The sequence below is a fragment of the Poeciliopsis prolifica genome, unplaced genomic scaffold (assembly GCF_027474105.1).
Source record: "Poeciliopsis prolifica strain line A6 unplaced genomic scaffold, Auburn_PproV2 SCAFFOLD022, whole genome shotgun sequence".
Lineage (NCBI taxonomy): Eukaryota > Metazoa > Chordata > Actinopteri > Cyprinodontiformes > Poeciliidae > Poeciliopsis > Poeciliopsis prolifica.
The window spans coordinates 6,198,844-6,223,068 of NW_026562397.1; the positions used below are offsets into that span (position 1 = coordinate 6,198,844).

The 24,225-nt window shown below is 40.1% G+C and overlaps 1 protein-coding gene, 1 long non-coding RNA gene and 2 pseudogenes across 2 annotated transcripts; 3 read left to right on the forward strand and 1 right to left on the reverse strand.

Moving 5' to 3' along the window:
- Positions 1–1,860: 1,860 nt before the first annotated feature.
- Positions 1,861–5,520, forward strand: LOC129369778 (extracellular calcium-sensing receptor-like; annotated as a pseudogene).
- Positions 5,521–6,249: 729 nt separating this feature from the next.
- LOC129369779 (uncharacterized) lies at positions 6,250–12,750 on the reverse strand. The gene is made up of 6 exons (XR_008606979.1): positions 12,361–12,750; positions 8,339–9,507; positions 7,756–7,814; positions 7,432–7,650; positions 7,208–7,309; positions 6,250–7,015 (listed from the first exon to the last, which is right to left on the reverse strand). It is a non-coding gene; the product is annotated as an uncharacterized LOC129369779 (long non-coding RNA).
- A 150-nt stretch (positions 12,751–12,900) lies between these two features.
- LOC129369857 (extracellular calcium-sensing receptor-like) lies at positions 12,901–17,329 on the forward strand (annotated as a pseudogene).
- A 956-nt stretch (positions 17,330–18,285) lies between these two features.
- Positions 18,286–23,124, forward strand: LOC129370004 (extracellular calcium-sensing receptor-like). The gene is made up of 8 exons (XM_055045738.1): positions 18,286–18,524; positions 18,958–19,252; positions 19,383–19,672; positions 19,901–20,196; positions 21,064–21,269; positions 21,374–21,595; positions 21,684–21,807; positions 21,881–23,124. Exons 1-8 carry the CDS (start codon positions 18,286–18,288, stop codon positions 22,777–22,779), a joined length of 2,571 nt encoding a protein of 856 aa, XP_054901713.1. The 3' UTR covers positions 22,780–23,124.
- Positions 23,125–24,225: the final 1,101 nt, after the last annotated feature.

The following is a 24,225-nucleotide window of genomic DNA, read 5'->3' on the forward strand; positions in this document are numbered from 1 at the left end:
GAAACTGCTGCTCGCGTTCTCACTAGAACCAGGAAGATAGAGCACATAACATCAGTTTTAAAGTCCCTCCACTGGCTCCCTGTAGCTCAAAGAATAGATTTTAAAATACTGTTGTTAGTTTACAAATCACTGAACGGTTTAGCACCACAATACATCAAAGATCTGCTGTTGTTGAGGTATCAACCTTCCCGACCTCTCAGGTCTTCTGGTTCTGATCTGCTCTGCATCCCCAGAACCAGAACCAAGAGAGGAGAAGCAGCTTTCAGCATCTATGCACCAACAATTTGGAACAAACTTCCAGAAAACTGCAAAACAGCTGAAACACTGAGTTCCTTCAAATCTCGACTAAAAACCCACCTGTTTAGAGTCGGATTTGAAACATAATCAATTACAGATTTAATTATGGAACTTTATGTCATGTTCTGATTGTTGATTCTATGTTGCATGACTTTGTGTTTTTGTGCTTGTTTTGATGCAAAGCACTCCATAATGCCTTTCTGCTGAAATGTGCTGTACAAATGAAACTTGATTGATTGATTAATTGATTGATTGAAAAAGTCAATCAACGAAGATATTTCAGCTTGTTAAACTAGGTCACACATGTGTGTGGATCACGTTGGGTGTAATTTCAAAAGTTCAACAATGATCTCATTTGACCAAAGCAACATCTTCAGGCCTTCCGAAAAATTGCAAAAAGGACTTCTTGTGGTTTTGTCAATGGCGTCCTTCTTGCCACTTCCATAAAGACCATAATGGTTGTCCTGTGAACAGACTCCCCCACCTGAGCAGTAGATCTCTGCATATGGTTCAGAGTCACCGTGGATGCTTCTCTGATCATCCTTGTTTGGCCTGTAAGTGGACAGCCTGTCTCAGTGGGTTTACAGTTGTGCCGTATTCTTTCCATGACTGATGGAACAGGTCCAAGGTTTGGGAATTTCTTTTTAGAGTGTAAGCTTGTTTTAAACATCTCCACCGCTTTCTCCCTGACCGGACTGATGTGTTCCTTGGTCTTCATGGTGCTGCTTGCACCCCAATATTCTCTTAGCCAACCTCTGAGGCCATCACAGAGCAGCTGGGTTTGTCCTGAGATTAGATTACACACAGGTGGACGCTATTTAGACTCAAGCAATCATCAGCAGTCATCATCAACTTCTGAAAACAACTGGTTGTAATCAAAAAAAAGGCGAAGAATTCTTTTGCACACACCACTTTTCAGACATTTCAGGATTTTGTTTGTAAAAAAAACATTTTGAATCATGCTTAAATTTCTTTCTACTTCACATAAATTCCAATAAAAACAATTCCAAGAAAAGCATTGTGGTTGTTAAACTTGACAAAAACGCTGTTGTCCGCAAAAAGCCAAACTATTAAAGAGTTATAATTGGTTAAGCCTAGTCGTAGCAAATCAAAGGATGTATTTTTATGACATTCTGGGATGTTGTTTTTTTGCACACAGCAGATCTAATAAGAACCTGTCCTCAATTCTGCTACAACTGCACATATAAGTGATCGTGCGCCCCTTAGTGGTGCCGATTGAAATTCTGCAACTTTATCATAAAGAGGAGTTTGAGTCTTACATGGGTTGCAACAACAGGCATGATGCTGCTTTCAAAATCCATGGATGGTAAGAACAAATCAGACAGCTAGATGATGTAATCTATGCGATGCAATGATGACGTTTTGGAGGAGAGTTAAATGAAGCAGTAGCAGCACTCACATCCAGCTTTAGAGACTTAAGAGATGGAGATCTCACTTCTCCTTATTGGCTTGAGAGTGGTTCTGGGTATATGTGTTGTTTTAGTTGCTGCTTTTGGTGCATCAGATAGTGTCAAAAATGGGGCTTTGACTATTAGCTGTACTCATCAGGGTGCAGCTCGTGTACCTGCATTCTCAATGGATGGGGAGTTTATTATTGGTGGGGTTTTGCGATCCACTACAAGGGGATCACAAAGATTCACAGCTACACCACTATGCCTGAGCCGCCCACCTGCACAGGGAGGTTGGTAAGAGGGAGTATGGGATATGAAGAGACTGTTTTGCTGAAACGGTTTTTATTTGCATGCTGCAAAGTGCAATGATTTATTTAACAGTTTTCTTTATGTTGTTGTTTTTTTCTTTTCTTTTTTTTTTGAAATTATGCCTGACCTGAAAATAAATTTCGACAGAGAAAATGTCCATTTATATGTTAGTGAAGTTGTGTCGATGACACAACTTCAACTGTTCTTTGTTGATATTCAACTTCTGAGGTCCATAGAAAGGGGCAGAAGTGATAAGAAACAAGTTTATTAGTAGATGATACTCTTTAGTTTATGGTATTGTCTGGTTCATGAAAATGTAAAGAGATTTTAGTCATAAAACAAAAAAAAATCAGTAACATGTAAATGTCTGTGTGCAGTATCAACAGTTGTGAACTGCGCTTCGGTCGTGCGATGATCTTTGCGATTGAGGAGATAAACAACAGCACAGATCTGCTGCCTGGGATTAAACTCGGGTATAAGATCTACGATACATGTGGCTCTGTGACTGTGGCCACTCATGTGGCATTTCAGCTGTCAAACGGCGAGGACCCCGTGATTCAGACAGGACATAATTGTTCTCAGTCGGGTCTGGTAATGGGTGTTATTGGTGACTCTGGATCCACACAATCCATCGGCATTTCACGCATCTTTGGTCTCTTCAATATACCTTTGGTAAATTATTTTAAATCTTTAAAAGCTGTAAAAATATATGTTTTAATGTACATTTGTGAAAAAGAAAAAAAATTTTTGTTTGTTTTTCTTGTTTTAGGTGAGCCACTTCTCCACTTGTGCCTGCCTGTCAAATAAGCAGCAGTTTCCAACTTTCTTCAGAACGATTCCCGGTGACCATTACCAAGCCGATGCACTGGCCAAACTGGTGAAACATTTTGGCTGGACTTGGATAGGAACAATCCATTCAGACTCAGATTATGGAAGAAATGGCATGGCCTCTTTCCTTGAAGCGGCACACAGAGAAGGGATCTGTGTGGAGTACACTGAAGGTTTCCATCGAACTGACCCACACAAGATTCAGATAGTAGCAGATGTCATCCGCAGGTTTGAGCCTCTTCTATCTTTTAATGTTAAAAAGATGTAGACTGTTTTTACCAAGCACTGAAAAAAACATGTTTAAAACATTTAAACACTGATTTCAAACAAGCTTAACTGAGAAAAGCTTTATACATTGTTTTCCCCTTTAGGTCAACTTCGGTCGCTGTGGTGGCATTTACAGCCTCTGGTGACATGAAATTCCTGTTAGAGGAGTTAAACCAACAACCTTCTCCTCCTCGTCAGTGGATTGGAAGTGAGGGCTGGATAACAGACATTCAGCTGCTGAGATTCAGTTTCTGTGCAGGAGCCATTGGAGTTGCTATCCAACAATCTGTCATCCCAGGATTTGGGGACTTCCTGCTGGGTCTCTCTCCCTCTGAAGTTGCCGCCTCCTCCGTCCTCACAGACTTCTGGGAGGAAACGTTCAACTGCAGCCTGACGAATAGTGAGATACGAACATGATCGATTCCCAATTATCTTTAGATTTTGTTTTTAAATGATCTGATATTTTATGCAGAAATGAATATATGTTCTTTGTTGATATTCAAAATTAATTCTGTTACAATATATATTGTATGATTTGCACTAAAAAGTAATTTTCATTTCCATTTTATACATTACACTTTACTGTGTGTAACTGAGCTGAAATTCTTAAAAATTTATCATGTAAAAATGTACGACAGCACTTTATTCTTTTTTTTCTCCTTTCTCAGATACATCTGGAAAAAAGAGGCTTTGTGATGGAACTGAAGACTTAATGACTCTCAAGATCCCGTACACTGAAACATCTAATTTCAGAATCGACAACATGGTGTACAAGGCTGTTTATGCCATAGCACACGCTATTCACAATGCGCTATGTCAGGGAACTAATTTCACTAATACCTGTAAGAAACAAAAAACCTTTGACATAAATCAGGTGGGATTGAATAAAGGCTAAATATATTCTCTTGATATAAATAAATATTTTTTTTTGTTAGTTTAGTATTGTTGAAATTTTCTTTGCTCTCTTCTTATTAATTATTCACCATTCGTCTTTCCAGGTTTTTACGGAGCTAAAGAGAGTCAACTTTACCCAGAACGGTTACCATGTGTCTTTTGATGCTAATGGAGATCCTGTGGCTTCATACGATGTTGTTAACTGGCAGAAAAGGGAGAGTGGAGTTATTGAACTGGTAACAGTGGGATATTATGATGCTTCACTGCCAAGAGGCCAGGAGTTTCGTATCAACAGGAATTTAACTTGGTTGGATGGAGACACGCAAGTAATGGGAAAAGTGCAACATTACTCATCTTCTTGAAAACCATTTGTTTCACTATTTTTTATTTTTTGGTTTCAGATACCAGTCTCTATTTGTTCAGAGAGTTGTCCTCCAGGAAGTCGTAAAGTGTTGCAGAAAGGAAAACCAATCTGCTGCTATGACTGTATACCATGTCCTGAAGGAGAGATCAGTAACATGACAGGTGACTGTAATGTTTTTATGCAAACCTGTGTCATCAAATAATAAAGAATGAACAGCTGTTTATAATTTTATTTTCAGATTCTCCTGATTGCTTCCCATGTCCCAGTGAGTTCTGGCCAAATGCGGAAAAAGATACTTGTTTCCCCAAACCTGTGGAGTTTCTTTCCTTCGATGAAATCTTGTCAATCATCCTGGCTGTATTCTCCATCAGCGGAGCGTTTCTGGCCATCATTACGGGATTAATTTTCTTTCATCACAGAACAACTCCCATTGTCAGAGCCAACAACTCTGAGCTGAGCTTCCTGCTGCTCTTCTCTCTGACTCTGTGTTTCTTATGTTCATTAACTTTCATTGGAGCCCCCTCTGAGTGGTCCTGCATGCTGCGCCACACAGCGTTTGGCATCACATTTGTTCTTTGTATCTCCTGTGTTCTTGGCAAAACTATAGTGGTTCTAATGGCCTTTAAAGCTACACTTCCTGGTAGTAATGCTATGAAATGGTTTGGTCCAACACAGCAAAGAATGACTGTAGTGTCAATCACCTTTATTCAAGTTATAATATGTATCATCTGGTTGGTTGTGAGTCCTCCCTTCCCAGTGAAAAATCTGACCACCTACAAGGAGAAGATCATCCTGGAATGTGCTTTAGGCTCTGCTGTTGGTTTCTGGGCTGTGCTCGGCTACATCGGCCTGCTGGCTGTGTTTTGCTTTGTGTTAGCTGTTCTAGCTCGGAAACTACCTGATAATTTCAACGAAGCCAAGATGATAACCTTCAGCATGTTGATATTCTGCGCCGTCTGGATCACCTTCATCCCAGCTTATGTCAGCTCTCCTGGAAAATTTACTGTGGCTGTGGAGATATTTGCTATTCTGGCCTCCAGTTTTGGACTCATACTGTGTATATTTGCTCCAAAGTGTTTCATCATTTTGTTTCAGCCAGAGAAGAACACTAAGAAATTTCTCATGAACAAAAACACAATCACTTTTTAAGCAGAGGTGATGGCAACTCTCATTTTAATTTCAAAAACTTTTATAATTGTAATACTTAACATAAGAAGAACACCAAAAAACATTTAACGAATAAAATCCCAATGTAAAACATGAATGTGTAACGATGTGATATTAGTTTTTGATAAGTCATGTTGGAATGCTTACATATACTATACTTATTGTTTTGTCATTTTAACTGCATTTTTTCATTTCTTTTTATTTAAATTTTTCTGACATGGATTTCACTTTCGACTTTGTATTTATTTCTGTTCTGCTGAATGGACACGATAAATCATCTTTCGGTTATACATTTAGAAGTTCCCCCAAAATTCAATATTTTGATCTACTTTATACCATTTTCTGATCATTTTCTTTTATTTGTTCCAATAACCCAAGGAACCCAGAACTATGCATTGATCAGAGATAAAAATGTTAAAATAAATTTATCATGCTCAATAGATCTAATGCATCGATACTGCAAGTAGTGCTGAATTCTCAATACTGCACTATTAAAATGTCACATATGTTTTTGTGACCTACAAATAGGTTTTCCTGTTATTTTAATGAGTTTAGATAATCTTTGAGAGCTACTCTTTTGTAATGAATCAGATGAATCCCTTCTTTAACGCCTGGACATGATGAAAAGCTCATTGAAAGGGCAGTACTATGTATTTCCCAGGCTGTTACTTCCAAAAGTGCACAACATATTTGAGAACACAGACACAAGAGTGAGGATTCAAATATTCTATTTATTCAAAAACTCTCCAGGAAATTTCTTTCGGTTAAATAAATAATCAAATACCCTCAGTCCCCGTGTCCAAGAAAAATAAAAATAAAAAAATAAAAATAATATTAACAGAAAGATGGACATGGTGAGCCGGTCAGACAGAACAAGAAGGTACAGCAGGGGGCCAACCCCAAATAGGGCCGTCGAAGCCCTTGCTAGTACCGGACTACAGCAAAAAGAAAGAAAAAAAGAACCTACTGCAAAAGAAAGAAACGAAAATAGGACAACCAGCCCCACCAGGCCAAAATCTCAATAAAAAAGCAAACAAGCAAAGTCTATCAAAAACTACTGCATGGCAGGCTGGAGAAGTCAACTGCGCCCTACAGCCACTGGTTATGTACTCGCACCCCAGCTGGATGTAAAAACGAGAAAGGGCAGATCTACTTCACACACATGTCAAAATCCAGTCTATTTATAGGCGGACCAACAGCGCCACAGTCGAATTAAATACAAAAACAAGAAATTATCCAAACTCAAAAATACATTAAGAAAGTCAAAATCCAGGGAAGTTTTGTATCCCAAAGTCCATGTCTTTTGAACTGATTGTATGTCTGGAACATCGGCGTTTTGATCGCGTTTAACCAGGTGCTACTGACAGAAAAGCCAGATGTGGCCTGCAAACTCAGTTTGGGTGGTGGCAGAATTCCAGGCGGAGGCGGTGTGTTCAAACATCAGGATGTCCGGGAGAGAGCCATCTCTTTTTTTGTCCTGAAAAAGAGGCAATAAGTTGAGTTACAGATCTTACAATAACTGTTATAAAAATAAAGCAATAAAAACTTTGTCTTCTCTCTTCTCATCGGTCCAGTGCTGTTGGTGATGTTGGGTAATCAAGACTTAATCAGACACACATCTCTTAATTTCTGTCTAAATGATCAGTTGAAGTCATCATTATGTTCTCACCTTTCCACAATCTTTTAATCAACCAGTAGATCAGCAGGTGGAAAAGGCCTTCTGCTTCAATTGATGGTCAACTCAGGTCAAGGAGTTGACCAGCATGAGTTGCTGGAGAAATGAAATAAAGAGAAAAGACAACAGAGTTAAAGAGGAAAGCAGACAGAAACCGTTTCTAATGTTCAGCTCAACTCGGAACAAGCTATATTTGAAATGTTTAGCTATGTTCTTACTTTTTTTGTCGTCAACAGGGCTCTCTTGTCTTCCTCCACTTGACTGGTGGTGATGAAGCTGGAGGTTTACAGATTGATGAGGATCCACGTCAGATGATCTGTCTCTTTGTTCTGCGTCCCGTCCTCCGGTGTCCTCCTGTCAAATCTCTGGATTCCCAGCAGGATTTTCCGTGTCTTCTCAGTCCTCTGTGTCGTCTCTCTTCTGATTGGTCCAGTACTCTTGTGTTGTTCAGTCATCCCAATGAACCAACACATGATCAGACACACATTCCTTCATTTCTATCTAAATCAGACTTTCAGAACATGTCATGATCATGTCCTCACCATTTATGATATCAGCAGGTCCTCTGCTTTATGCCTGATCCTCCTTCCATCAGCACAGCCTGGGATGATCAAAGACACCAGAGATCTGAGGAGTCTGAACCTGGATCAGAGACTAGATTTGGGTATTTTTTAAAGTGTGTTGTCTTTTTGTGTTTTGTGTTGAGACACGTGAACATGCTATTGGCCATATAAACTATTTGCTTCATGATATTCATAGTTTGTCTGCATAAAGCTTTACTCTGCATGCTGTTTCCTTCCCTCCTCTCATGTTCTCCAGTGTCCCTCTGAATAAAAGCTCTTAATTAAATTCCTCAATCATCAATTCTGTCTATGTTGTCCCGTATCTTCTCCTTCCTTATTGGTCCATTGTTTTAATTGGGTCTCGATGCAAAATATGACCAGGCAAACATTCCTTATTTAATGTTATTTAGCTCCATGTGGCGGAACACTTCCTTAATTACTAAGAGTGAATTTCTATTTACTCACCATCAGCTTTAGATAAAGATATTTATCTAAAGCTGATGGTGCCCAGCGCCAGCAGGAGGCAAACAGCATCATGTGCATGTGGAACGCAAAAACTTACAAGCAGTGTGAAAAACAAGGGAACCAGAAAGACAGGAACCACATGGACAATGACGAAAGAATCCAGCGATGAGCATCTAACACCTGAAAGATGAAAACTAGGAGAGTGGATTAGTGGAGGAACAGGTGAGAATAATTTACTATATTGCAGCGCACCTTGTGACTATTAGGAAAGCCATTGGCTTTAATAAAAACAAGAGGAGGTTCCTACAGAAGGAGCTGAGGAGAGGGGATAACAGAACGAGATCTTTATGGCTATCAAGACATATCTCCATGCCAATCTTCTGTTGATGCTTTCAAGGGCCTATTCCAGAGTGGACGGTATGGCAGGGTGTTCCTTTTCATCATCACATTTCCTGGTCCTCTTGGCAGGGAGCTCCTCTTCAGTAACACTGTCTTTTGTCCTCTTTCTGTTTTTGTCTGTCACAGATGTCACGTGGGCCATGCTCTTTTCCAAAACTACTTGATGATGTGAGGAACTGATGGGTCTGGAGTCATCAGGGGACAAAATGAGCTCTTTGGGTTTGTCAAGTCCAGGTGAGAATTTAAAACTGGAAGGAAGCACGGTACCAAAACTAAGCTTAAATGATGAGTCGTCCTCCTTCGCAGCATCCGCCTCCCGTTTGTCAAGTCCACATGCAAGTTCAAGTGAAGTAGAGAGAGCCGTGTCTTCCTGAGGCTTCTGAGCCACCCCGATGTCTTTTATGTATTTGAAATTTGGGGGAAGAATCTCAAGCAGCCGTGACGCAGCTTTGGCACGGTTCATTGTCGGGCTACTGTCACCGGAGCTCAGTTCATCAACTGTCTTTTTCAGATGTTTGAATGACTCTTCAAGCACTCCTACGCCCCACAGGAATTTAATGTTTGGTCCAAGGACCTGGACAACCCTAAGTCGGGATTTAAAGTCACCCTGGTATTCATGACCAAACTCCTCTTTACTGGAGCTGCTAGTACAGTCATCATCACCTACCTTGTCGTCGCTGGAGTCGGGAGTACAGTCCACAGGCTGTAGAGGTGAATGACACCTCAACTCCTCTCCCTGATAATCAGAATTCATGTCGTCTGGTTTCTGTGGGAAAACATTTAACCATACCTTACCGTGATCCTTAGCATTCTCTGGATGTCCCTGCAACACTGGGGATCCACCTGCTGGAAGCGCCATCGCATGAGCTGTGAAGGAAAAAAAAAAAAAAACAAAACAAAAGAAAAAGCTATAATTTAGTATCTTCACCTTCACAAAAGTCCAAAGCAATGTTTAGAGAGAACAGTGAAATACCAACAATACAATAACCCAGGTTTGTGAATGCGTTTGTTTTCCTTGAATATATTTAATTAACAATAAATAGTATTGGTATGCCAGATATGATTATACAACAAGAATGGGAATTACGAGATAAAATAAATAAACCTTTTCTTTAGTCACAAAAAAAAAACCTCCAACAAAAAATACATTTTACATAAAAACCAGAATAACACATTATAAAACTCAATAATCAAACAGACTTGCAGCTTCACCTTTGGGACCAATCTGTCATTAAAGACAACAAATCAAATTTTGATGCATTGATAATTCATCCCTAATCATAAACTCATAAACATTTGGAAGCATAAATTAAAGAAACGCTACATCTAAACACCGTGTTTAAGACTTTTTAATAGCTAATGAAACGCCTGTAATCTTTTGTACCACTTGTGTGAATAAAATAAAACACTGCAACAAGTTACTCAGTTTACCATTTTATAACAACCCATCCTCACAAATCTTATTTTATCATTCTTAGTAGCCAGGGATAAGATACATCATCCATTCATTACTATTACACTTAAATCATTGCTTATACAACTTGAATACCTTAAAATTGTCTAATTAAAAAAAAATGTTTCCAATAGCATTTGTAAATGACTAAAATGTTAATTGTTGTCAATCAAATAAAATTCCTTTGAGCTTCAAAGTTTTTCACAATCACAGTCACAGCTACTCTGACACGCCATCAATACTACCTTCATACGCCCACATATATCCAACAACAGAAAAATACATCTATAAAATTAAGAGTTTAAAGATTGGGGATCTAAATAAAAAGGCTGACATAAATGGCCTTTCCTAAGCTTCCGGTAACAAGACGCTCCTACAAAAATAAAACTGTTAATCTGGTTTAGAAATCCACATCCAGTGTTAAAATGGCCATTATATAATCTCTGGAGATAAGCCAGACAAAATAATAAAACTAGTAATTTGCATCTCTTTTGTATGCACGATGTGTGTATGCATGCCCCAAAGTCTTATTATCACATGTTAATATTTGTCCAAATGGGACAGTTATGGCTGAAGGGAATGTTGTGACATTCATTACATCAGTCTGAAGATCTGCACACAACCCATCAATAAACTCAGATGAATTTTCATTGCTCCAAATGCTTCTGTCAATATCTCCACAGAGACAAAGAAAATGGATTCTCTTCAAGTAAATCTCTCAAACTAAAATAAGTTTTCCAATCACCACCCCACCATTGATATCTCTGACTCTTTCTGAAAATGTAATCTGCATGAAAATATATGACAGCTGCAAATGTGCAAAGGACAAAACCTTTTCTAATCTTTTTTGGGGGCATTTTTTGAACACTGGATCAGTTATTGACTTTTTACTCCAAAGATCCAAATTAAACAGATCTCCTCAAACCAAAAGTAACTTTTTAAACCACATAAGTAGTGTTAGCCCTCGACAATCCAACACGAATGCTAACTAACAAGTGAATCGCAACTCAAACCAACATAATTGTTTTCCTAATGAATTCTGACATTCACTGATAACGTTCAATAACTTCTGTAAATGATAAATCACTAAAATGCAATGGAGCAAAACAGATTTTCTGGTTTTGAGTAATTACAATAAACTAAGTAATTTAATTAAAGTAATATGCACACATTGATTGTCTTAAAGATTTTTTTTATGAGAATAAGGTCGCGTGTTGTTGTTTAATCAACGTATCCATGGAGACTACATGTACCGCATTTTCCAAAAAGCTGCGTCCAGAACTTCCCTCGAATCAAAACATTACTGGCATTTTCACAAATTTCAAATAACTAACATATAAATCACAAAATTAATTCAATTAACTCACAAATATTTTACGACCCAAAAATCCAAATGATACGTTTCCAAACTGTGTTTATCTGTTTGAGAAGATAAATTATTTCAAAATGTATTGTCTGAAAACAAAATAGGTAACATTTCTAGAATTAGAAATTAATGTTACTAATTAACATTACTTAATGTTAATTAACTAGTGTTAACAAATTAACTAGTGTTAATTAACATGAGTTAATTAAGAAATTAACTCATGTTAATTAAACTAATTAACATATTTCTTGAGAACAAATCTAAAAAATATAAAATTTCATATTCCTGTGTCTTCCTGATCAAATAATTGATCAAATAAGATTGATTATTTATTGAAAATATGTCTTTCTTTGGTTTATAAAACCAAATAAAAACATATTTGGTTTTATTTGCCCTACAACCAAATATTTTCTAGGGCATTTTTCAAAAAACAACAACAAAAAAATAAATAAATAAATGGCCAAGACAGACATTGGACAGACATTTTCTCAAACACTACTGTTAACATCCCAGACATTTATCCGCAAATTTCAATAAGCTAACACTTAAGTCACAAAACAATTTTAAATAACTCACAAATTTGTTTCCCCCCGCAGATGCAAAAGGGACCTAATAAAGCTATATATTTCAAACAGGTCATGAAAGCATTGGAGAAGACAGCCATGATGCTCTCAGATTAAATAACACCATTTTTGTTTTTTTCCAAATCATTCAACCCATGTTGGCATTCCTGGCTATGCTAAAGAATATAACAGATCAACATGTCCCCATCTTGGAAAAATTATTAAACTAAACAATTAAGATGTAGACTATTATAGGGGAACACACGCAAACACAGAGTAAACTAAACAATTCACTGATATCTCAGTAACAACTTGCTTTCGTGTGGAATGATATTAACCTTCCGGCTGGTCACCCAGCTGGAGCTTCTCCTGGCCAGGAACCGTCTTTCGCAGGTTTGTTAACCACAGGCTTCTTCAGCAAGTTTTGCTAAGCAGACTTTTCAACCAGCTCAAACCTTCTGAGGCTTTTAATTCTCCTTCAGGCGTCTCTCTCTTTCAGTCCCGTCGAAAAGGGAAAGAATTCTGAAGGTCAGGGCTTTTTATAGGGTTGCCAACGCTAACGTCGTTTCCATGGCTTTCATTGACAGTGGTGCCTGTGGTCATCGGGGCCCTCGGGGCAGTAACCCCCAAACTGGAGCAGTGGCTACAACAGATCCCAGGAACAACATCAGACATCTCAGTCCAGAAATGTGCAGTCCTTGGCACAGCCAAGATACTGCAGGACCCTCAAGCTCCCAGGCCTCTGGTAGAGGACCCGAGCTCAGAGGATGAGAACCACCCGCGGTGGGTGAGAAGGGAATTTATTATTTATTTTTGAGAAATGCACTAAAAACATATTTGGTTTCCATGGTAATTACATCAGACTAGCGGTCCTTCTCGCCAACACCTGCAGGAAAGAGGGGAGAAATGTCCTGCCCAAGGACGCAAGGGTAGAGGCTGGCTACTGCAGAGCAAACTCCTACCACTGTCTCCCCAATGATAAGCAATATGTGTGTGTGTTAATGATGGACCATTACTGCATAATGCAAAAGTAAAAAAAAGTTGATGTTAAATAATCCTGCTCCTTTAAGAACTGCAGCTGTTTTTGTATTACTAAAACTGTGTTGGGTCTCATCAGTGAATGTGCTCAAGTAGTTTTGTATTTTCAACATTTCCAAAAGCCGGTGATTGGGAATAGCCAAGAAACTCTGCCTGATCATGCAACTACACTCAAACCCAACCCAAACCTAACCAGACGTATAAAAGAGGAGGCTCGTCGTAAACCAGTGAAAGCACAGTCAGAGAGAGAGAGATTCAGGCACTCAAAGAATGGAAATCTGGAGATCAGCTTTACGTTTATTGGAGCTGATGGCAGTAGTTGCCTCTGGTGGGTTTCTGGATGGTCTGAAAACCCGGAGTGGACTCACAGAGACTGCAAGTGGTGCCAACATTGAGACTCCATCGGCAGAATGTACCCTGCAGGGTTCCCCTCGTTCACCTGTCTACTCAGCAGACGGGGACTTTATCATTGGAGGTGTTTTCTCTATTCATTATCAACTTTACACAGTGATCTATAATTACACCACCAAGCCTGAGCCTCCAAGGTGCGCAGGCAGGTTAGTAAGATAAGAGAGAGAAATTGACAGGATGTTATGGATTTACAAATAGATTTATTGAGGACACACAGACAGGGCTTTATTTGCATGTTGAAACAATACTGTATATTTCTTTGGTAATATTGTGCAGAATTTGAAGTAGATGCTATTGCAACTTGTTTCTGCTTCTTTACAAAAAATGCACACTATGGTTTACTCCTGGGCAGTAAATCTAAATATTACATGGTCATCATTGCTAGTTAGGAGTTTGACTCTTTCAAGCTGCCACATTGCCTTAAATTTTGAATAATGTGTTATTTTATACTTTGAATTCTGTCTGGAAAAATATTTTAATTGTTTTTAGTGAAGAGATAAAATGGACTCTTTGGGGGGTTTGTATAAAGTTTCTGTGCAAGTTTTTCGGATTTTGTTCTTTTTTCTTTTGCTTAGTATTGATGCCCGGGAACTGCGCTTCTCTCGTTCAATGATCTTTGCCATCGAAGAGATAAACAATCGCACGGATCTGCTGCCAGGCATCAAACTCGGGTATCAGATCTACGATTCATGTGCGTCCGTGCCCGTCGCCGTCCACGTGGCATTTCAGCTGACAAACGGCCAGGACCCCGTGTTTTACAAAGGCGCCAACTGTTCTCGGTCCGGCGTGGTGATGGCTGCCGTTGGTGAATCTGGGTCCACACCGTCCATCAGCATGTCACGCATCATGAGCTCTTTCAACATCCCTCAAGTAAATACTCACTTTATTTGAAGCTGAGGATAGACAGAGAGAATGTTTCTGCACATTCATCTTGTTTTTAAAGACATGATGTTTTGCTTCAGGTGAGCCACTACGCCACTTGTGCTTGTCTGTCAGATAAGCAGCACTACCCAAATTTCTTCAGAACGATTCCCAGTGACCAGTTCCAAGCTGACGCTCTGGCCAAGCTGGTGAAACACTTTGGCTGGACGTGGATAGGAGCCGTCCACTCAGACTCGGATTATGGAAATAGCGGCATGGGGTCCTTTCTTGAAGCAGCTCTCAGAGAGGGGATCTGTGTGGAGTACATTGAATCTTTCTTCAGAACTGATTCACAAAGCAAGATCCAAAGAGTCGCCGACGCCATCCGCAGGTGACACTTGTTGCAATTGTCTGTTTTTGCTGACCCTTAAACTGCAACAGAAAATCTTGTCAAGTATTTTTGTTTGAGTTCCTAGTGCAAATTTAACATACAAGTGTCTTTTCAGCTCGAGGAGCTTGTTTTAAGTCAATAATTTCTTAATATTGACAGAAATGTACGAATTCTAAATGAAAGAATCTGATAGGAGATCAAGACATTTTAATTCATAATGTGGGTTTTATAATGTATGGTTTGCCTTTAGATTAGGCAGCATAAAATGTAATGTTTTTGCATTTTCATGTAATTTCACAGGTCAACCGCCATGGTTGTTGTGGCATTTATTGCCTCTGGAGACATGAGGGTCCTGCTGGAGGAGCTGGATCGTGCTCCCCCACCACCTCGCCAGTGGATCGGCAGCGAGTCCTGGGTGACCGACACTTTCATGGTCAGATACAGTTTCTGTGCAGGGGCCATTGGAGTTGCTATTCCTCAGTCTGTCATCCCAGGCATCAGAGACTTCCTCCTGGGACTCTCTCCGTCAGAAGCGGCTGCCTCGCCACTGCTTACTGAGTTCTGGGAGGATGCGTTCAACTGCAGCCTGACAAAAAGTATGAGCACTTTTCTGAATTCTGAGATGTTTGGTATTTTTATTTTTCACATAATCTTAAAAATACTGTCTGCTTTACGGCCAGTCACAAAAAGTCTACCATGTTTACATCCGGTACTAAATTTTCCAGTTATACTGGTTGAGTTTCTTTTTTTTATTTCTTGTAATTGTGAGAAAAAATAGGACCGTGTGGTCAATGTTTAAGTCACATAAAATTGAGGCGAAACGTTTTATCATTTGACATAGACCAGTTATCTGTGTCTTCAGATCCTGCTGCGCACAAGGTCGTGTGTGATGGAACTGAAGACCTAAGGAAGCTGGAGAACCCGTACACCGAAACATCTCAGCTGAGAGTGACTAACATGGTGTACAAGGCCGCTTACGCTGTAGCGCATGCTTTTCACAATGCACTGTGTCGGAAAACAAACGGCACTCTTAAGTGTGATAAATTCATCAAACTGAATGCAAATCAGGTTAGTCCAAATAAAAACCAGGGTTTAGGGGGTCTCTTCTTTTATTATTATTATTATTATTATTATTATTATTATTATTATTATTATTATTATTATTATTATTATTATTATTATTATTATTATTTGCCATTGGTTCTTTGTTGTTTCAGATTTTTTCTGAAATAAAGAAAGTCAATTTTTCTCAAAATGGTTACCATGTCTCCTTTGATGCTAATGGGGAACCCGTAGCTGCATATGAGGTGGTCAACTGGCAAACAACTGAGAGTGGAGGCACTGAGGTTGTGACTGTGGGTTATTATGATGCATCATTGCCAGGAGGACAGCAGTTCCAGATCAATAGAAAGATAACGTGGATGGAGGGTGGATCACAAGTAATGACAGTAACAGTTTTAACAGGTGAGGAGTTTGTGTCTTAAAATAATATTTTTACATTCTCTTGCTTACAGGTTCCAGTGTCAGTGTGTTCAGAGAGTTGTCCTCCTGGAACTCGTAAAGTGTTGCAGAAAGGAAAACCAATCTGCTGCTATGACTGTATACCATGTCCTGAAGGAGAGATCAGTAACATGACAGGTAAAATCTAGAATTTTTCAGAATTGTTAAATGTGTAGTCAATTAAAACCCTCTACGGTTTCATTTTTAGACTCGTCTGCTTGCTCCCCATGCCCCAGAGAGTTCTGGTCAAATGCAAAGAGAGATGCTTGTTTACCCAAACCAGTGGAGTTTCTTTCCTTCGATGAAATTCTGTCAATCATCCTGGCTGCATTCTCAATCAGTGGAGCCAGTCTGACCATCATGACAGCAGTGATTTTTCTTCCATCACAGAACAACTCCCATTGTCAGAGCCAACAACTCTGAGCTGAGCTTCCTGCTGCTCTTCTCTCTGACTCTGTGTTTCTTATGTTCATTAACTTTCATTGGAGCCCCCTCTGAGTGGTCCTGCATGCTGCGCCACACAGCGTTTGGCATCACATTTGTTCTCTGTATCTCCTGTGTTCTTGGCAAAACTATAGTGGTTCTAATGGCCTTTAAAGCTACACTTCCTGGTAGTAATGCTATGAAATGGTTTGGACCAACACAGCAAAGAATGACTGTAGTATCTTTTACATTTATTCAAGTTTTAATATGTATCATCTGGTTGGTTGTGAGTCCTCCCTTCCCAGTGAAAAATCTGACCACCTACAAGGAGAAGATCATCCTGGAATGTGCTTTAGGCTCTGCTGTTGGTTTCTGGGCTGTGCTCGGCTACATCGGCCTGCTGGCTGTGTTTTGCTTTGTGTTAGCTGTTCTAGCTCGGAAACTACCTGATAATTTCAACGAAGCCAAGATGATAACCTTCAGCATGTTGATATTCTGTGCCGTCTGGATCCTTCATCCCAGCTTATGTCAGCTCTCCTGGAAAATTTACTGTGGCTGTGGAGATATTTGCTATTCTGGCCTCCAGTTTTGGACTCATACTGTGTATATTTGCTCCAAAGTGTTTCATTATTTTGTTTCAGCCAGAGAAGAACACCAAGAAACATTTGATGAATAAAAAATAAATTTTCAGGCGTCTTCAAACAGTGAGAATGATTTCAGTTTACGTACTATTTTATATGTATGTTGTCAGAAATGTTATGTTTTCTAAATTTCGACAAATGTCTTCTGCTTCTGTGTAATTCTGACACTGTCCCTTTAACCTGGTGTTGACTTCTTTGACAAGTATTTGTTTACATCACAAAGAAATAAAACTGTAGGTCATTTTTGCAGAAATCAGATTTTTACGTTTTTTTTAAAACCGTCTTCTTGTTGTGACAGTATGAAATGGAGCTTGGACTGAAATACCAACATGAGATAGGAGGAGAGTTATAGCACTATATACTGATACACAATAGTGAGGTTTGGGGGTGGGGGGTTAAACTCACATCTAGAAAAAACTAATGAATAAAAAATGTTTTTTGTAGTTACAGTAGTGATGACACCATGAACACCAAAACAGGAGCTGATGGACCGAGTCACACAAACTGCATTTGCGTTGCCAAATGTCCACACAATTTCACAATTGCTGTGTTTCCAATAATTAAGAAACACAGTAAGAAATCACACCTTTTTTCCCCCTCAAAATTGGCATGACTCCATGTTCCAAATTTATTTTTGTGTTGTCAAATTGCACAATTGTGTGGTCTTATAAAGCAAATCAAGTTTATCTGAATAAGAAAATACAATAAATTGTATGTATATTACACTCCCCCCTCAAAAAAAATCACCAAAAACACATAAGCAATGTTTATGTGTGGTATAAATGAATTTTAAAAAAATTTAATATTTAATAAGAAATTGTAAAAGAAGTCAGAGAAGCAAACAAATGAGGTTGTACCCTCATCAGGTAAATGATCACCTGACCTGGAGAAGGCTTAAAAAGCTATAAAACACACACTTTCCCTCCTACGACTCTTGAGGAATGGAGATCAGGGCTGCTTTCAGTGCTCTGAGATTGGCTGTCTGCTTGCTGGAGCTGATGTCAGTGCTTAGCCTGGGTGGATCCGTGGACAGACTGAGACAGAGGACAGAGTCTGCAGATCCTCTCACTCGGGCTGCTGCATCGGTGCAGTGCACCCTGCAGGGTACGCCTCGCGTGTCGGCTTTCTCCAAGGACGGGGACTTTGTCATTGGAGGCGTCTTCTCCATCCATCACCAACTTTACACTGTGATTTATAATTACACCACCAACCCTGAGCCTCCCAGATGCACAGGGAGGTTAGTATGGGGAGGTGGAAAAGTGAACCATAGAAATGTGAATTTATTTTTTGTTTTTGGTTGTTGTTGTAATTTTATGTTGTATATTACAAAAGGACTACTTTATTTATTTATTTATTGTTTTATTGAATGCTTTTCTAGCAATTAACAGAACATTTGTTACCTCATATCACAGAGGCCTCATTTAGGATAATGGGGGGAAAAAACACTTAGACACATTTAGGGTTTATACATAATAGAACAAGTATCTAACATTAATAAAATGTGAAATTGTAATTTAAAATATTTAAAAAGATCAGTATGATAAGTTTGATTTATGTTTTGGATTTTCTGATGAATTATGTCATCAATTGTTTTCTGCCAAGTCAGGACCGATTTGTTGACTATGTGACGCCAGGTTTTGTCTGAACATCCACCCTTTGGTTTCGTGCAGCTTGAACTCTCGTGTCCTGCGCTTCGCGCGCACCATGATCTTTGCCATCGAGGAGATCAACAACAGTTCCCGGCTGCTTCCCGGCGTCAGGCTCGGGTATCAGATCCATGACTCGTGCATCGCGGTGCCCGTGGCCGTGCACGTGGCGTTTCAGCTGTCAAACGGCCAGGACCCCGTGTTTGACCAGGGCGGGAACTGTTCCCACTCTGGGGTGGTGGTGGCCGCTGTGGGAGACTCTGGATCCACTCCATCCATCAGCATCTCGCGCATCTTCCGCTCCTTCAGCATTCCGTTGGTAAGAAGTGCGGGTTTATCGCAAACTAAAACTCTAAAGTGTATTTCTGCTTGTATTAAATAATAATAAAACAACAACAACAACAACAACAAAAAACATGACAAATGTTTCTGCGTAACCACGTCTTCAGGTGAGCCCATTTGCCACCTGCGCCTGTCTGTCGGACAAGCAGCAGCATCCGACGTTTTTCAGAACCATCCCCAGCGACCAGTTCCAAGCCGACGCGCTGGCCAAGCTGGTGAGACACTTCGGCTGGACGTGGATCGGCGCGGTGCGCTCCGACTCGGACTACGGGAACTACGGCATGGCGTCCTTCCTGGACGCGGCGCTCAGAGAGGGGATCTGCGTGGAGTACTCTGAGGCCTTCTACCGGACCGACCCGCCGGCCAAGATCCGAAAAGTCGCCGACGTGATCCGAAGGTTTCCGGACGTTGCTTTTTTATTTTGATTTATTTATTTATTTATTTATTTGTTTATTTATTTATTTAGCAGGCTCGGTCTGTGTTCGTTCTTGTTCATTTTCTCAGTTAAATTAAAGCACCGACGTTTAGAGTGGGTGTCTGTTGTCTCTTATAAACTATGCGTCACAAAACTTTTATGTATTTAAAATATGATTTCATTTCACTTGTATGTATTTTGTGCGCGCAGCTCCACCGCCGTGGTCGTCGTGGCCTTCGCGGCCTCTGGCGAGATGAAGGTCCTGCTGGAGGAGCTGGCCCGGGACCCGCCTCCGCCTCGGCAGTGGATCGGCAGTGAGGGCTGGGTCACGGATCCTCACTTGATGAGCTTCGGCTTCTTCTCGGGCGCCGTCGGAGTGGCCATCCAGCGGTCAGTGATCCCAGGGCTGAGGGACTTCCTCCTGGATCTCTCGCCCTCTGACGCGGCCGCGTCCTCCGTGCTGACCGAGTTCTGGGAGGAGGCGTTCAACTGCAGCCTGACCGGAAGTGAGGGAAATGAGACACTGCGGTTTGAAACTGTTACCTAAATGCGTCTTATGAGAAGAGGTGACCTCTTTATTCAAACTGAGGCATTTCTTTTCATATTCACGAATAAAATCTTGGTAGATCCCAGATCCACGCATGGATCTTAATATTAATATTTAATATTATATGGAACATGTTTAATATGAATCCACGCATGGATTCATATTAAATATAAATTTAATATTAAATGTTAAATTTATTACACACAATTTGACACATTTCAAGCATTTCTTTTTCATTGCCATCTGATTATTAAGTTTTTATTTTTTATTCAACTTAATTTGTTTTACACAGTGGCTCATCTTTATTTCATTTACTAATTTCTTTAATACAGTAGTTTATACTTAAACATATTTTTCAAGACGCACCACTTCTACTGCTGCCATTGCTGATAAAATGTCTCATTTTACACAAACGTGTTTTAATGAAAATGAACATTTTGTTTTGCTTAGAATATTTTTTGTAGCGTTTAAATCATTTTTTTGCTAAGGATCAGGGATGATTTCAGGTTTAAAAGTAGAATGACATGATAAAGTGCTTCCGTATTCTATTTTTTTATGCAACTGAAAAGTCCAGGGCTGCGTCGCTTCCGGCCATGTTTAATTCTTTCTCAGCGTAACAAAACACGAAGCGAAGCAGGACTGTTTCAGCCGTTCCGGAGACTCAGGAGTGAAGTCGCACTCTCGCGACACTGCGAAAGCAGGCGACTGGCGTCTGCATTCCTTCGAGCCGCGTCCAAACACACTGAACCCCTGGTCCTGCTGCTCAAAACCCAAGGTGAGTGTGTAAATGTTCTTTCACAGAATGAAGGCATTTGTTGGTTTCCAGACGCTGACTTGAACAAAAGAGCGTGCGACGGAAGCGAAGACATTAAAAGGCTTGAGAACCCATACACTGAGACGTCTCAGCTGAGAGTGACCAACATGGTTTACAAGGCTGTCTATGCGATAGCACACGCCATTCACAACGCAGTGTGTGAGGACAGGAACGCCACCATTCGGTGTGACAAACACGCCAGCTTACAGCCAGAACAGGTCAGTTTGAGTGAAGGAGGTAATATGCAAGCTTTTTTTATTTATTTATTTTTTTAAAGAAGCCGTTGATTCCTTTCTCGCTGTGTTTCTTTCTCACTTCACAGGTTTTCACTGAGTTAAAGAGAGTGAACTTTTCCAGAAATGGCTATGATGTTTCTTTTGATGATAAAGGTGATCCTGTAGCTTTTTACGAGCTGGTTAACTGGCAAAGCAATGAAAATGGACTCATTGAGCTGGTAACAGTGGGCTTCTATGATGCATCACTGCCGACGGGAGAGCAGTTCCGTATCGACGGGAACTTAATCTGGCTGGATGGTGGAACACAAGTAAAGAGGCTAAACGAGGCTTATGTTCAGAACTGCAATTGTTTGCTGTACTTGCAACGCTGTTATTTTGACCTTTTCTCTGTATCAGGTTCCAGTGTCAGTGTGTTCAGAGAGTTGTCCTCCAGGAACTCGTAAAGTGTTGCAGAAAGGAAAACCAATCTGCTGCTATGACTGTATACCATGTCCTGAAGGAGAGATCAGTAACATGACAGGTAAGCTTTTTTGCATGCACAATTAGTTACTTTAATTCCAAACTAAAAATGCATTGTGTCTATTTTCTTTTAGATTCTCCTGATTGTTTTCTGTGCCATGACGAATTTTGGCCTAATCCAGAGAAAGACGCTTGTTTCCCCAAACCTGTGGAGTTTCTTACCTTTGACGAAGTCCTGGGAATCATTCTGGTTGTTTTCTCTGTTGGTGGAGCCTGTCTTACAGTTGCAGCAGCGGCTGTTTTTTTCCATCACAGAACAACTCCCATTGTCAGAGCCAACAACTCTGAGCTGAGCTTCCTGCTGCTCTTCTCTCTGACTCTGTGTTTCTTATGTTCATTAACTTTCATTGGAGCCCCCTCTGAGTGGTCCTGCATGCTGCGCCACACAGCGTTTGGCATCACATTTGTTCTCTGTATCTCCTGTGTTCTTGGCAAAACTATAGTGGTTCTAATGGCCTTTAAAGCTACACTTCCTGGTAGTAATGCTATGAAATGGTTTGGTCCAACACAGCAAAGAATGACTGTAATGTCTGTAACTTTTATTCAAGTTATAATATGCATCATCTGGTTGGTTGTGAGTCCTCCCTTCCCAGTGAAAAATCTGACCACCTACAAGGAGAAGATCATCCTGGAATGTGCTTTAGGCTCTGCTGTTGGTTTCTGGGCTGTGCTCGGCTACATCGGCCTGCTGGCTGTGTTTTGCTTTGTGTTAGCTGTTCTAGCTCGGAAACTACCTGATAATTTCAACGAAGCCAAGATGATAACCTTCAGCATGTTGATATTCTGCGCCGTCTGGATCACCTTCATCCCAGCTTATGTCAGCTCTCCTGGAAAATTTACTGTGGCTGTGGAGATATTTGCTATTCTGGCCTCCAGTTTTGGACTCATACTGTGTATATTTGCTCCAAAGTGTTTCATCATTTTGTTTCAGCCTGAAAAAAACACCAAAAAACATTTAATGAACAAAAACTAAACAAAAACAATGTCAGACATTTTTCAACAGAAGGGTATATTGGAAAATATTGCACACAAAAGGAATGTGGGAATAATAATTTGAGCACATCTTCCATTGCTGGTGTCTTTCTTCACTAATAATTATTCATGTGCAAAATGACATATTAACAAAAACAATCAAAGTACATTAAATAGTTATTTTACAACATTCTGATTCCAGTTTGTATCACATTTTTGTTGTTAAATAAAAATATATTTTAAAACAAAATAGTGTTGATGTAATGTTAGTGTAAAGGTGGGCAGATGTTTGTGGAACCATTTTATATGTTCGTCTTTGAGAGCATCAAATATAATGTTTTGCTTCAAGTTGCAAGACAATTATCCTACATTAATTAAATCTCTTTTATTCCTAGTTTCGTTATGTTTTTAATATATTCTTTTGAGGGTGTTACACATAATAGATTTCTGGTTCTTGTGTTTTTTTAAGCTTTACATCACGTTACAATGTTTATTCCCTCATTAAAAACACCTAGAATGTTGCTTTGATTCTTTCATGCATGTTTGAGAAATTACTTAATTTCCTGTCATTGGCAATCATTCAGGGTTTCCAAAATATTCATGTGACTCCACCACCCTGCTCCTTCAGACTAGTGACAGCAGCAATTAGCAAACACCTAGTGGAGCTGCGCAGTTACTGGACTTATCATATGAACTGCTTCTCAGTGCCAGACTGGTAGGAACGCTGTTAAAGGCTCAATGGAGAACCATTGTGACAACGCGCAGAGGGTGGAGTATCAGAAAGAGCAGGAGCTTCTTAAAGAGATAAAGGTGCAATTTGAGGGAGTTAAATTCAAGGTCAAATTTCTTGTACGTCATGTTTGACATCTTCAGCATTTTTATAACAATTGAAGGTAACAGTGCTTTCAAATGGCACCATACCAGGAAAATGCACAACATTTTCCCTTTAGAGTTATCAAAGCTGCAGTAAGTAGCTTTTATAAGCAGTTTTTTTCTGTTTGTTGGTTTGTTTTTCTATGGAAATATCGGATTTCATTAATTGTCCTTAAACCCAAAGACAAGCTTGCATGTGTCTTGTCTCTGATTGAACACGAGTAAGACCCAAAGCCCATGGGGGCGAGCCAATCTGCCTTTAGATCATCTGACATAAACAACAGACCGGGGTTTATAAATCTGGAGGCACACACTCAAAAAATGACATTCAAATGATGGAAATCTGGCCAGCCTTCGTCGGTCTGAGCTCAGCCGTTAGTTCGTTGGAGCTGATCCTGGTGATTGGCCTGGGTGTGTCTGCAGGCGGTCTGACACAAAGGCCCGAGCCCACGCCTCCTCTGACAACCGCTGAGACGACTGCAGAGGCTTCACCGGAGCTGTGCGCCCTGCAGGGTACGCCTCGTGTGCCTGCGTTCTCAAAGGACGGGGACTTTGTCATTGGAGGCATCTTCTC